General features: G+C 33.6%; 1 protein-coding gene across 3 annotated transcripts in view; it reads left to right on the top strand.

The window, feature by feature from the left end:
* Positions 1-9,344, top strand: part of Nbr (exonuclease mut-7 homolog) — a 9,650-nt gene extending 306 nt beyond the window's left edge. Inside the window, exons 1-5 of one of the 3 annotated variants that reach the window (XM_086539088.1) lie at positions 1-25; positions 1,311-1,393; positions 4,822-6,680; positions 6,806-6,988; positions 7,488-9,344. The exon at positions 1-25 is cut by the window's left edge and continues 122 nt beyond it. In XM_086539088.1, coding sequence (XP_086395214.1) covers positions 1,315-1,393; positions 4,822-6,680; positions 6,806-6,988; positions 7,488-7,913 — 2,547 coding nt within the window. In that variant the 5' untranslated portion in view covers positions 1-25; positions 1,311-1,314 and the 3' untranslated portion in view covers positions 7,914-9,344. The remainder of the gene's footprint in view (positions 26-1,310; positions 1,394-4,821; positions 6,681-6,805; positions 6,989-7,487) is intronic. The other 2 variants (XM_043012407.2, XM_043012406.2) reach the window with 2 other exon arrangements.
* The last annotated feature ends 5,656 nt before the right edge of the window (positions 9,345-15,000 follow it).

Here is a 15,000-nt window from a genome sequence, read left to right on the forward strand (position 1 = left end):
CAAATACTGAATTGATTCTTGTAAGGTAAGATATTTTCCTAATTGAGATATGAAAGTTTGTGAGAATTTACACTCAACTTGTCACAACACAGTGTGAATTATTAAAGCAAAATGTGTTTAAGTTGTGATGTATGTTTGGAGACTTTTTTTTCCTCATAGTAATTCCTATTTATAGTTAATGACCGAACCCAGAAGGTAACGAATGAGAATTATTGGAAAAGAAACTATTTGACCGGCACTTTGAAAGATGTTTCATAATACTGATTGAATAGTAGTAATGACAGCAGTTATTATTGTGAATAGGATTGCACAGGAAGAAAACACACACACACACACACACACACACACACACACACACACACACACACACACACACACAAACACACACACAAACACACACACACACACATATATACATATATACATATATATACATAAATATATGTACATATATGTATATATATATAATATATATATATAATATATATATATATAATATATATATATATATATATAATATATATATATATAATATATATATATATATATATATATATAATATATATATATATATATATATATAAATATATATACATATATATATATATATATATAATATATATATATATATATATATATATATATATATATATATATATATATATATATAAAGATCACAAGGAACACAAATACACTATCAGATATAGGTGAGGTCAAAATAATGTGCTCATAGTAGAGGTGAGCCTATAATCACAGACCTGCAGATCTGTGCAATGAGTGATGATTGGCTTTGCACACCAGCAGTAAAAGAGCTTATGGTAAATTTTTCCGAATCCCACTGTGTTACTAAATACCACAAAAGTGTTATCGATGGATTCCTCTCACTCTGTCCTATCCATATATAGTTGACTTTACCCACGATTCTGCCCCTATGCACCATGATCTGGGTCATTAGGTAGGTAATTGGGTTAAGATTTTGTATACAAAATATGCCCTAAAGTAGCATGAGGTAGCATGAAGTGACGGATGTCATGACATACATGACGTAGGAGCTTTGGCCTGACAATGGGCGTCATGACGTACATGATGTCCATGACGTTCAGGAATTTTGGATCACTGTGCTATTTTATTGTGCTGTGAGAAAGGAGTGAGTAATGATGGCAATTGCAGTCATAATTACTGTAATTACCATAATATTAAGCTAACATAATGTCCAAAGCCCAGATGGCACCACTTTTTCCTAGCACCAGCAGGAGAGAGAGCCTTGAATGGCACCCATCCATAGTCTCTAGCAAGCACTATCTTTACAGAGTGATGGCACACAGCAAGTTGATGACCTCTTGCTCTAAAGTATTTCCAATGAAGGATGTGCAGGCAGAACAAGAAGAGGAAGGTGACTCAATCCATACCCAGTGTCTAAAATGTGCTCCTGTGCCAATATGGATGCCTTTCACTGTGGCACTCAAAGTCACAAGCACATGTTTCCTTCCTTTTCCCTACCTCTTCATGTTATCTTCATTGTAGGTGGTTATGTGTTTCTTCATTCATAACAGCACAAAAATATGAAAAAGTAAAGCGATACTTCACACTGAGTATAAAGAAAATATTGAGCTAATATGGATCATATACTTCAATTTTAGTCAACTACAGCATTGTTAGAGCCTGTTATCCCTAAATTCAATAAAACACACAAAAAATAAAACACAAAAATGGGTCTAGTTTTACAATGTGTGACTTAAAGAGAGTGGGAAGATTCAATAGCAAATCTATACCCGTCTGTAATGGGTTAAAAAGGCGGACCCAGATTCTGGGGTGTAGAGGTGGAATCGCGCATTATATCCACCATATATGAATAGTAGAGGTTGAGAGTAATCCATTAATACTACTTTTGTGATATTTAGTAACACCACATTATTCAGAAAATTACCTTACCATGACAATGTATTTTCAGAAGAGGACTTAGGCCAAGCCCTATCTTGCCATATTATATGTGTTAGCAGTCTGTTGGCCTTTGGGTAATTTTCTGTTTTAGGAATACTCTAAAATACTAAAAAAATAAGCAATAATGCCTTATAGAGAAACTGAAATGACACAGCTATTGGACAGACACAAGTCAAAATAATGGCATTATGGTATTAGTGATCATATACATATTCTTTGGATGTACAGGGCTAATAAAGGTACCTGCTCTAATTCAGTAAACCTCTTCTATGTATATTCTACCAAGATAGAGCTTGTAGACCTCCCAGACAATTTATTATATATATATATTTTTTTTTTGTCTATACACAATAGAGATTTGTTGGGCAGTTCTCATGAGGTCTTTTTCTGGATAATTGTCATTATTTTCCAGTCCTTATCTAATTTGACTGAAATCAACTTCATGTATTTCATTTTTATTGTTGCATGTGATTTTCCTACTGCACAGTTCACAGACACAAAGCTACTTTTTCAGAGGTTAGTTTGCACCATTTCACAGACTGTTCAGTGAAAGTTCTTGATTTTTTTTGCATGGATACATTTATTAAAGAAAATTCCTCAGGAAAGTCTTTTACTGTACACTAAATTATACCATTTAGGAAAATATGTAGTGAATAAAAACTGCAAAGAATCAATATTATAATGAATTTACACAGTCATTGCAGTTATTGAGAACTCCTGCAGCTAATTAGCAAAAATGCATAGAAGAGATACTGAGCACACAGGATAAAGTTTGCTAACATTTAGGAGTATGGTTGTTTTATTGTTAATTTTTAAATATAATTATCTTATCTACAGTTACAGTTAGCAGTTTGTGAAACTAGCAGTTCTTGAAGAGAATTAATTTATATCTCACCAGATGATTTCACTATGTTATTTTTTTCCTTTTCATATGACAAGCATGCATGAAGAACTGGTAAATAAGAAAATTTCTTATTGTTGTAAATGGTGTAAGGATTAACTTGCCTCTTATAATGGGATTTTTTATAGAATTCATGACTAAAGATTAGTTAGCTACAAATGAAGATACTATCAGGCCCTGGAAACTCAATTTTCTACATCATTATCAGTTTTATTAATTTTATCATATTTGCATTAATCATATCTTTATTAGGTTGACAGCTTCTTTCATTCTATGTCAAGTCTGTGTAAAGATGTTAACCTATAGATACCAAGAGCAAGCACTGTCTGATATGGTTTAGTCACTCAGAAGTCAATTAGTAAAGCTACCTGTCCTCACCTGTTTACCCTATTCTGTGCCATCTGGTTAGCTCATTGGTAACATGTCGATTTCACATCCCCGTGGTCGGCAGATCGAGCCCTGTCCAAGCTCGTGAGCTTCCACTGAAACCTGACGGTTACTGACGTAGCTGGGCAGATCGAGTCTTGTTCGAGTCTAGCTCAGATCAAGTCAACACTCGTTGGCACATTCTCTCACGAGTCAGCACACGCTGACACAGGCAGGCTCGCTTCAGTGCATACAAGCCCGCCGTAGCATCTGCTCCGCAAATCTGGCTTATCCTTATCCCTATTCCGTTGTTATTATAATAATAAGTATGATTACTCTATTAATAGCAATAAAAAGAATCCCCCCAAAAAATCCAAGTATAGGATCAAACAAAGACGGAAACAGGGAATAGCATATGTATACAGGCACCCCCGGCAACAACAGGATAAAGAAAGACAATACTTTTGGCTCTTAATATCTGCATTCAATTATGTACACTCCCAACTGAGTAGAACAAAAGCTCATCTACTCCCTTTGAATACAGCTCCAAACCATTTTGCTTGTCCTTTTATAAAACTTTTTAGATTAGTCTGGTAATTTTTAAGATAGATTAAAGTCTCTGGTATCATAGGTGATGTTATATATTGAATATGTTCAAGAAAAGAAAATTATATTATAACACTCACACTCTAAAAAACACTCTATCGTGTTGATACTGTGGCAGAGAAACCCGCTATGTAGAATATAGATTTATTGAAAAACAGTTTCAAAATTCACCTGTATTTAACTTTCAGGTCTGACCTGAAAATGAAATCCAGGTGGATTTCAAAACTGTTATCTTGTTTTTCAATAAATCTATTTTATGTATAGTGGCTTTTTATGCCGTTATTTACTCTGTTAGTTTTATGACATTATATACCCTGCATTGTATAGTATGACAGATTTGCCATATGAGTTACTATTGTAACATAGAGATAAATAGATTTAAAACCTTTAGTGTTGACACTGAAAAATTTGTAGTCTCTCTCTATCAGAGAAGAACAATTCAAGTCTGAGGGTGGCAATGCACGATCAGCTGTTGGCTACATATATGAATATCTCTCTCTGTCTTTCTCTTTCTCTTTATCTCTCTCTTTTTCTCTTTCTCTTTATCTCTCTCTTTTTCTCTTTCTCTCTCTCTCTCTTTCTTTCTTTCTCTCTCTCTCTCTCTCTCTCTCTCTCTCTCTCTCTCTCTCTCTCTCTCTCTCTCTCTCTCTCTCTCTCTCTCCTCTCTCTCTCTCTTCTCTCTCCTCTCTCTCTCTCTCTCTCTCTCTCTCTCTCTCTCTCTCTCTCTCTCTCTCTCTCCCCTCTCTCTCTCTCCTCTCTCTCTCTCTCTCTCTCTCCTCTCTCTCTCTCTCCTCTCTCTCTCTCTCTCTCTCTCTCTCTCTCTCTCTCTCTCTCTCTTCTCTTCTCTCTCTCTCTCTCTCTCTCTCTCTCTCTCTCTCTCTCTCTCTCTCTCTCTCTCTCTCTCTCTCTCTCTCTCTCTCTCTCTCTCTCTCTCTCTCTCTCTCTCTCTCTCTCTCTCTCTCTCTCTCTCTCTCTGTACATCTAATTTATGTCATTTATTCTTACAGATCTAGATGTACCACAAACAGCAAAAATGGAAGATTATACAAGCACCTTCTTAGCTCTGAATTCCCTTTGGAAAGAGGGTAAAAAGCCAGAGTTTACTAGACTTATGCAGGAAAGTCTCAGCACAGCCTGTGATCCATACAAATTGGTTTCTGTCTGCATAAAGTTATCCCCAGACCTGTTCAAAAACCGTTCAAGTGGAATGCCAGCAAATATCATCATTGAGTTGATGTCATTTTTGGGAAAAGGAAATTACCACAAGTATGAGCATTGCTTGCATGAAGCTTTTCAGGTCGACATGTTCCAAGTGGCTGTTAGGCAGAAGAATGTTGGTTTGATGAGGCTCTTTGTCAAGGCCTTTCAGCTAGAGAGGATCAAGGTACTGCTTCTGCCTCACATTCAGGAAATGATGAGACAGGGACAACTCAAGGAAGTAGCTACCCTGGCAACCCTTTTAAACCTGCAGAATGAGTTTTCCACTGAGGACCTGATTGTGCCACTATTCCTACAAGATCGCCTTTCACTGGCTGATGAATTTCTTCTCACCAGTCCCAGACATCAGAAAGAAATTTTGGCGTTTATAGACAGTATCATTGGGAAACAGGTAAACATAAATGATCTCCACAAAACCTATAAAATCAAAGATCCAAAGAAAGTCAAATCTAGCAAAATGCTTTGTAATACAGTTGCCAAGCTTTTGAAAAAATTTGACTTAGATGTATCTATCTGTCCACATATGCAGAAACACAGAGCAAGAGGAGCCTTACGTTACATTTTTTACAAATACTACATTGAGAAAGGCATTCAGATACAGGCATTTCAGAGTCTAATAGATGATGCTTTGAAGGAGAGCCCACACCTTGGGCCAGACCTAATGCACCTCTTTGATGAATACCATGATTTAGAAGCTGCTGTCCCTTATGCCAGAAAGCTTCAACTTCAGCCAGATGATATTCCAAAAAGATTAAAAGAAGTGATTAGTGCATGCCCTCATCTTGCTGATGGTCACATGGATGCTGCTTCAGACAAACAGTTAGAAGAGGAAGAGTGTTGGGATGAAGGTAGATTGAACTTTTATTCACTTAATGTGCCATTAGAGGAAGTGGTGATAGTTACCTCAGTGGAGGAATTTACAAAATGTATGTCAGTTTTAACAGAGAGTCCACTCATAGCTATAGATAGTGAATGGAAACCTACTTTTGGTATTGGATCTGCAGAACAAGCGGCACTCCTTCAGATGGCCACACAGTCCAGGGCATTCCTTTTGGATCTAGTGGCTCTCCAGCCTTTGCTAGAAGTCCCACACTGGGCCTGCATTGGCCAACTCTTTTCCAATCCAAAAATCACCAAGATTGGGTATGGCATCAAAGGAGATTTTAAGATCCTTGCTAAACTACATAGTGAAGTAAAAAAAGGATTTGCAAATGCCAAAAATGTAGTTGATCTTGATCAAATTAAAGGGATACTGATAGAGGATTACCCAGATATCTTTCCTCACAGTTCATCTAATTACAAGGGATTAACAGACCTTGTTTATCGCTGTTTTGGCTTGCCATTGGATAAAACTGAACAATTTTCCAACTGGGCAGCCAGGCCTCTTATGAAATCACAGCTCAGATATGCCACCATGGATGTTGTATGTCTCATAGATATACACACCTTCCTGGATAAGAAGGCACAAGAACTGAATATTGAAGACTGGCAAAATATCAAACCCAAAAAGGGAAAAGAAAAAGTCAAGAAGGATCGTACAATCAAAAAGCAAATTCCAATGACTAATGAGGACGTTCAGGCAAAAGTGATGAATAGGGAACCCATTCTGGCTGCTGATCTTCAAGTGATTTGTGACACGATGGTCCAGGTGCGTTTTTCTTGCATTGAGCTTTTATTTTGTGTTGGACAGTGATTTTAATACTTCATGCTGTAGTCTTCAAACCGTAGAAAAAAATAAAGCATTTTTCCTTTTTCTTTTATTTTACTCAACAGGGATTAGCCAAAAAGCTCAGGTGTTGTGGAATAGATGCAGAAGCATTGGAGACAGGAGAGAGCTGTGATAAATGCATAGAATATTATGAAAAAGAGAAGAGGATTGTGCTGACTAAAGGAAGTGCTTATGACAGGCTGTCCAAGTTCATCCCTTCAAGCTTTATATACAAGGTTCAGAAAGAAGTAAGTTCATTGTTTATCTTTATTATAAAAAAATCTTCAACAGCTAGTATGTACATTTATACATGTTTTGGTATATTTTTAGTATTTATTTACCTTTGTTATTTATTAATAATAAGAGGTGATTCCGAAAGATACTTTGAGGAAGTTTATTGCTTTATAACTATCAGAATGTAATATTAGTAATTACAATGTCAAATTTTAGAGAACTCTGTCTCCTAGAGATGGTGAGCCCATTTCTATTAACTTATAATCACCCTTATATTGTGAATAAACTAATGTATAATGTATGTAGCCAGCATAAGCATTCTTTATGCTATCCCATAGGAAGTCCAGTGGAGAGGAAGCATAAAATAAGAATTCCATATTTTGAATATACTGTTATTGAACAACTTGACACTAAAAAAGAATAGTTTCTACTTTGTTCCAACAAATTGCTATTACAAATCATTTATCTATTTTTATCTAATTTATTAACTTTTGTTTGTTTTGATTTCCACAGTCTGCCAATCAGCAGGTTGAAGAGATAATTAACGTCTTCAATGTAAAAGTAACCACCAAAGATATATTTGCAAGATGCCCAAAGTGCAATTCAGCCTCATACCTCTTTGTGCCCTCTCGGATCATCCGCGCACTGAAGGAAAATACCAGTGAGAAAGCTGATATTAGCATGACGGACAGTGACACCGACAATTGGGTCCAGTGCGAAGGGGGGGAGGTGAACCTTTCGTCAGGATGCACCAGGCAGGGCATTCCTGTGGTGGTTGCTGGGATTGCAGATGCCATCATCTCAAAAACGGAGACATTCTATGTGTGTGCTCAGTGTGGCAAGTGCTATTGGGATGGCTCCCACTACAAGAGGATCATCAATAGCACACTGAGCGATATTGTGCAAGGAAGTAGCAACGAGGCACTACAGGGAGAGTAAGGAGTCAATATCCTTGCTACAGCCAGGTATCTTATTTAGTAAAGGATGCATGTCTCTTGTTATGTATTGGAAAGTTGCTTAGATATAAAGAATGAACAAAGGATTAGATGGTTTAATATCATTTGTTGTGTGCATTCAGACTAAGGTTAAGAGTGTTGTTTATTCGCAAGAATAGTCTGTAATCCATTGAAGCTTTAGTGTTAGGTAATTTCAGCATTGGTTTTACAGACATACATCAAAGTCTCTTTACATTTCCTAGAATATTATACTCATCAAAACTGTTTCAAAGGAGAATTTTCTATACAATGTTCTCTGTCTTTTACCATTCAGTATTTTTTTTTTTTCTTTTCTTTTTTCTTGAATTTTTTAGGTTTGTTTTCCTTGGCTTTTGTCTGTATGTTGAAAAGCTAACAACAACAGCATAAAAATGTTATTACTGGTACTTTTCTTTTAGAGAGTAAAATAAATAAATGTTTATATATATACATATATTTTTGTACCTATTCATGTAAAGTCCAACTTCATAATAGTATTCAGATATAATAATTTTGAAAAATTAAAAAGCTAATCTGAATTGGTCATGACACTTCATTCAGATTATATGGTAATTATATGATTTTTATTTTTTTTATGTTTTTTTTTTCTTTTATTTCTTTTTTTTCTTCTTTTTCTTCTTTTAATGTGTATCTATGTAATACAGTACAACCAACAGAAGGCACTGCTGCACAATAAAAAAAGAGAAAACCAACACTCTTTTGTTTATTTTTCATGTAATTGTCCATATTCTTGTTCAGATAAGTTTTATACCATGGCTGGTGTAGCTGAAAAATTTTATGATCTCAGATATCAGTATTCGTTTCAAAAGGAAGTGTACAAATGTCTGTACCTGCAAAAGAGCATGTGCGTGTGTATGTATGTGTGTGTGTGTGTGTGTGTGTGTGTGTGTGTGTGTGTGTTTGTTTGTGTTTGTGTGTGTGTGTGTGTGTGTGTGTGTGTGTGTGTGTGTGTGTGTGTGTGTGTGTGTGTGTGTGTGTGTGTGTGTGTGTGTGTGTGTGTGTTTATGTCTTTTTATATATGATTTATAGTCATGCCATCTTTTATTTTTATGGTTTCACAGTTTATTTAGATAGAGTATTTAATGTCCATCTAACAGGATTTAATCAGAATTTCTCTTTTCAGGATAATTTTTTATTTTGTTTCTAAAGTTTTAAAAATACGATTTATTTTTATATGTTACCTTATACTATTATAAATTCTATAAAAGCTAGAATTTTGTTTTGTATGATTTTTATGATTATTTAGACATTTCTAGAGATATATTTACAAATGTTAAGGTATTGTACACCGCAAAAATGATATACGTATATGTAAATGACTATACAGTCTGCTACATGTACATAAAAAAGTGTATTGAATAAAGGGTTGTAATTGTGGGACAGTATTAATTTCCTTTTGTTTCTTTCTCTATGACCTAATCATATGTAGTATTTATTTTCATTGAAGATTTGAAAATCATTACTTTGTAAATACTTAATTTTCAAAATATACATAATCCTTCATAGATGAATGGGTAAAGACATTTATAGAAATTGTTTTGGTAAGTAATAGAGTAAAAGGATATCTAACACCTGTAGTGTTCAGATTTTAAACATAATCTTGCAGTGCACTAGAATTGAAATGAAGTGTTATATCATTACAGCACCTAATGACTAGTTTCTTTTAAGATGTATAACTTTTGCTTTAAGTGAATTATTGCAATGTTCATTAGCTAAATATGCCAATAAAAATGGAAATATGTGAAAATTTTGATATATAAAAACATGCATCAATTTACATATGATCATAAACGTACACAAGTTCAAAACCTGATCATATGATATGGCTGATAACGCATGATCTAATTTTTTAAGGAATTTTATAAACAAGTGCTGATTAGAAAATCTCTCCATATAATTAGACTCACAACAAACAGGTTTTTCAAATAATGGTATACTTTATCATTATCATATATCTATTTATATTCCTTTTTTTTAAATACTCCTGTAATTAATTTGTGAAATTAGACAGCTTGCTATAGCTATGTAGTTGAGTAAAAAAAAGTATATTTAGTTATTCTATTTTGATCTTCCTTGAATAAAAAAAAAAAAAAAAAATCTTAATTATAGTGACAGACTAATGCCTTGAAATAGAAATGATAATTCCTATGCAACAATGTAAACTTAAAATCTTATGATGGAATTCAATTATTACTGATAATAATAATATGAAAGATAGATCAATTTCATAAAATTTCTCAGATGTTTTAAGTATAATACTATGCAAATCTTAAATTGCAAAAAGAAAAAATGATGAAGATATTAAAAATAATCATAATATTAATAATAGTAATGAAAATGATAATAACTATGATCATAGATATTATTATCAAAATTGTTATCAGTATCATTATTATCACATGTTCTTTGATTGATTATTATCATTATCATCATTATTATTATTATTATTATTATTATTATTATCATTATGATTTTTGTTGCTGTTGTAATTATTATTACCATCACTATTATCATTGATATTATTTATATTATTATGATGGCTATGATGATTATTATGAAGATGAGGGTGGTGATGAAGATGATAATATTATTATTTGTTTTTCTTCTTATCATTATCATTATTACTCTTATTAATATTATTCTTGTAATTATTATCCTTATTATCATTATCATTGATACTATCATTATAATCTTTGATATGAACACTCTTATCATCATTGTTATTATCATCATTGTCATTATTATCATTAATACTATGACTATTATTACCATTATTATCATTATTATTGTCATTTTTATCATTATTATCATCATTATCATCATTACCATTCCTATTATCTCTTAGATATTATCATAATTATACTATCACTCCCTTGGAGAAAACAGAGACAACAGGTTCATCTCTCTCTCTCTCTCTCTCCCATGCATAGCCGTCTCACAGATGCTGCTGATCTCCTATTACAATCATTATATCATCATTATCAATATCATTATAATTATTATCATTATCATTATTGTTGTTATTATTATCATTATCACTTGTTATTTTCATTATTGTCATTATCACTATTATTACTATTACTATCATTATTGTTACCATTATCATTATCATTATTATTATCGTCATTATCACTAATGACATTCTACTCATTATTCTTAAAACTCATTATTATCATCATTCATCTTGTTAGTCGTCGCTCTGTGAGACTGGTGGTCGTGAGAGGCGGCGAGGCGGGGTCACCATGTTGAAAGGAGAGGTGATAGTAATGAGGATGGTAATGGTGATGATAATAGGATTGTTATCATCATGATAGTAATATTGATGAGAATGAGGATAATGGTAAATGATTAAGAATTATATTAATAATGATGATAAATGGTAAGATGAATGATGATAGTAATGGTATTAAATTAAGAATAATGATGAGTAGAATGTCATTAGTGATAATGATAATGATGATAACAATAACAATGATAATGATGATAATGAAAATGGTAACATTAATGATAGTGATAATGAAATAATAACTTGAGTGATAACGACAATAGATAATGATAATAGTGATAATGATAATTATAATGATATTGATAATGATATAATGATTGTAATTGTAGTGATAAAGATAATCATTGTTATCGTAATGATGATAATGATAAAAAAATAGCAGTAACAGTAATACTATTACTAATGACGATCATATTGATAACAATAATAATAGCAATAGTGGTATTGACAATAATATTGATAATTATAATGAAAAGATACCCATGAATTAACAATAATTATCATAGCGATTGTAATTATAAGGCCTTATCTGCAGCGTCCTTATCTGCAATAATTGCCAAAACTCGCAATAATTTTCTGCCGTATTTCCAGTTCTATTGCCAAAGAGCTCGACCCGCCCACGCGTACCAACCTGTCCAATAGGGGCGTCAACACGCATGCGCGAACCATCGCCGAATGGTGAAAATGCCAAACATTTCCTGATTTTTGTTTTATGTCGTCTCATTGAACCGTTTAAAGAGTATCTTAATGATGGTTTACAACAAAATTTATGTACCAATAAAGTAAGATTATAATGTATAGTATATTGCATATTTCGAGACTCCAGTTCATGCGTGAAAATGTAAAACAAATACCACCATATGTAGCTTTAATAAATGGGTGATAAATAATTGTTTGAATCCTTTGGCTTGGATTATATTTACTTTTTAACTCGTAAGAAACTGAATTTACTAAGTGTTTGACATGAAAAACATATAAACAACAAAAAGTCAATTGGGTGTATTTTTATATTTATTCTCAGGGCAGGCTGGTAATCAAAGGCTATTAAAGTATATAGTCACAATCAGAGTAATGCGTTCGCATTTGTGGTCTCTTCAGAGAAAACTGAGGTAAATCAAGTCGGTAACTCATGTAAAAAATAAATATCTGAGTTTAGTTTATTTACAGTGATAACCTATAATGTTTGCAAATAATGTGTGCTGTGCGATATCCATTTTAAACACGACTTCTGTAACACACGCACAATATGCGAGGATAACTTTTGTTGCAATGAAAATATCATGAAAAGTATAGCATACCTAGGTGAATAAGCCTAGAATAAATTTTGCTTTGACTGATGTGTCATGGAATGCATTTTATATTTGCACAAATAAGATCCATTAACTGATTGCTAATCTGCACAACTAGTTTTTTGAAGAAATAAACTTTTTTTCATGCTTAATGTAGCATGCTGTTAACATATTCAGATTCATATGCCGATATGAATTACTTAAAGCAAACAAGAAATGTATTTGTCGTGTCCTATGAACTCAAAAGTGTTTTTCATCAGAAGAAGTAAATAACTGTAAAAAAAAAAAAAAAAAAAAAAAAAAAAAAAAAAAAAAAAAAAAAAAGGCGTGCCACAGAGCCACGGGTCGCTCTGTGAGCGTGACGGCTGATTTTGTTCGCGCGGTACGACACTTTCGCTGTCGTACGCCCGACAGTAGGGTATTTCAATAATTGCAACTTTTGAAATGTCATTGTGACTGTACAAAAATAGGCTCCATATATCATAAAAATGAAATGTGAAAAAAATCAGCTTGATCTGATAACGTTTAGGGGTTGCACTTTTCAATTTAATATATTACGCATTTCCGCGGAATTGGGGCCGCGCAACGGACGAGGTCCACGCACTTCGAACTTCCTCGCTAACGTTAAGTGATGATAGTTCCCTTCCGAATCGCATTCAAATTTGTGTCTTTAGGTGCATCAAGTTCCTCGCTGACCTTGGGAACCTAAATATTGCATGCAACAAATTTCTCACAGACCTTAAGCACTTAAATACCGCATATAGCAAGTTCCTCAATGACCTTAGGTCGGAAGTCTTTCAATACTTCTAGTTCCTCACTGAACTTAATGGCCTGTAAAGTAATGCCGTGTTTCTTCAATAAGCATATAAACGTTAGTTAATTAATAACATTATTATACATTCCAACAAGCTTCTGTTGTGTTGCTACTTGTTTGTGATATATTGGCACGATATAATTCGCTGAAAGTTTTTGATTGAAATTCAAACTTTTTTGGACGACAAATTGCTTTGAAACTTGTGACTAAATTGAAGAATTATATCAGAAATTTGCACTGAAGACTATTACTAAACTAAAGGCCATCACAAAAGTACTTAACATAAAGAAAGTATATTATTATACACAGGTGGGAGTTTGAAAGCTTCGTTTGTTGGTACTGAAATCGTATCTTTTAAAGGCAAAAGACAACCGAGAGAGTGCTACAAGAAGACATCGAGTGGTATGAAGCAAAGTTAAATGGTAGTGCTGCATCCACTGGTTCTGCTGACCATTAAGCCTACTAAAAGGAAGGAATACAGAAATAAGAGGAAATGTAGTCTGGCAAATAAATTACTGAGTGAGATTCAGGAATATGTGAAAACGATACAGATGATGAACATGACAACGGAAACTTAGTCTTCCTCAACCTTAGAAGATTTATCCACTCCTGATGACTGCCAGAAGGGAAACGGAAATACACCACGGAAATAATGCAACAAATTTTACTGATGCTTTTTTTTTCAAGTAGTAGGTCTTGACAGCAGATTGATTCCTTTAGATACTACCATTTTCCACAAGAAAAGGCAGGCAACTATTGGTAAAAGAGATGACACTCTAGCTTCATTGAAGATAACCAATATGAATAAAAACATGTCATAACCTCAGGGAATTAACAAAAGTGATTGATTTTTATGAAGATATAAATGATGAGGTCCGTTTTCAGTGGCCAATTAACTTTAATACTATTGACGGGTAACCATTCATGAACTACTGAACAAACATGCAAAATTATTTTGTCTTGAGTCCTTAAAAGAATTTAAGAAACATAATATTGCCTAGGATATTTGTGCCAGTTGGTGTTAGGTGGTTAGGTTATATGTGTTCATCATTACATGTTTGTATATCACTTGATGTTGTACTTGATAAATTATGAAGTATTGAAAATGCTGATTTGCCATCCAAGACAAGAGTTGGCTTGAAAGACAATTTGATTAGATGCTTGGGGACATTGCAAAAGAACCCTACTGTTATCAAAGGTATCTTCGAGTTCTCCAAGATCCATTTCTTTTGCTGGCGAAAAGCTATCATTAGTACAGAGCCGACAATATTTCAGACAGCATTTGGGGCATCTCAAATGTGTTCAGAAGTAGGGGTCAGATTAGGGTTTGACAAATCCTATTTTGCATCCATCAGTAGATATCTGCATAACACAGATGTCATTTTCATGCCACTCTCTCACGATGCTGACAGCATACATGAGGTATTTGGTATGCTGAAATTGGAATCGGAAAAAGCTGGATATACAAACCAGCCAAACCTGAAGGATCGAATTTGGTACAATTTTTCCTATGAGAAGTTGTGGAACCTTACCACAGAAAAGTTTGTGAATGTCCCAGGTTTTTCGGAAAGAGTGTTTAGTTCTCCTTTGTTCCATTATATATGGGATATCAAATACACGGTAATAGCGGATAGGGAAATAT

Source organism: Penaeus japonicus, unplaced genomic scaffold, assembly GCF_977035675.1.
Source record: "Penaeus japonicus unplaced genomic scaffold, GWHDUDI00000001_assembly GWHDUDI00000001, whole genome shotgun sequence".
NCBI lineage: Eukaryota > Metazoa > Arthropoda > Malacostraca > Decapoda > Penaeidae > Penaeus > Penaeus japonicus.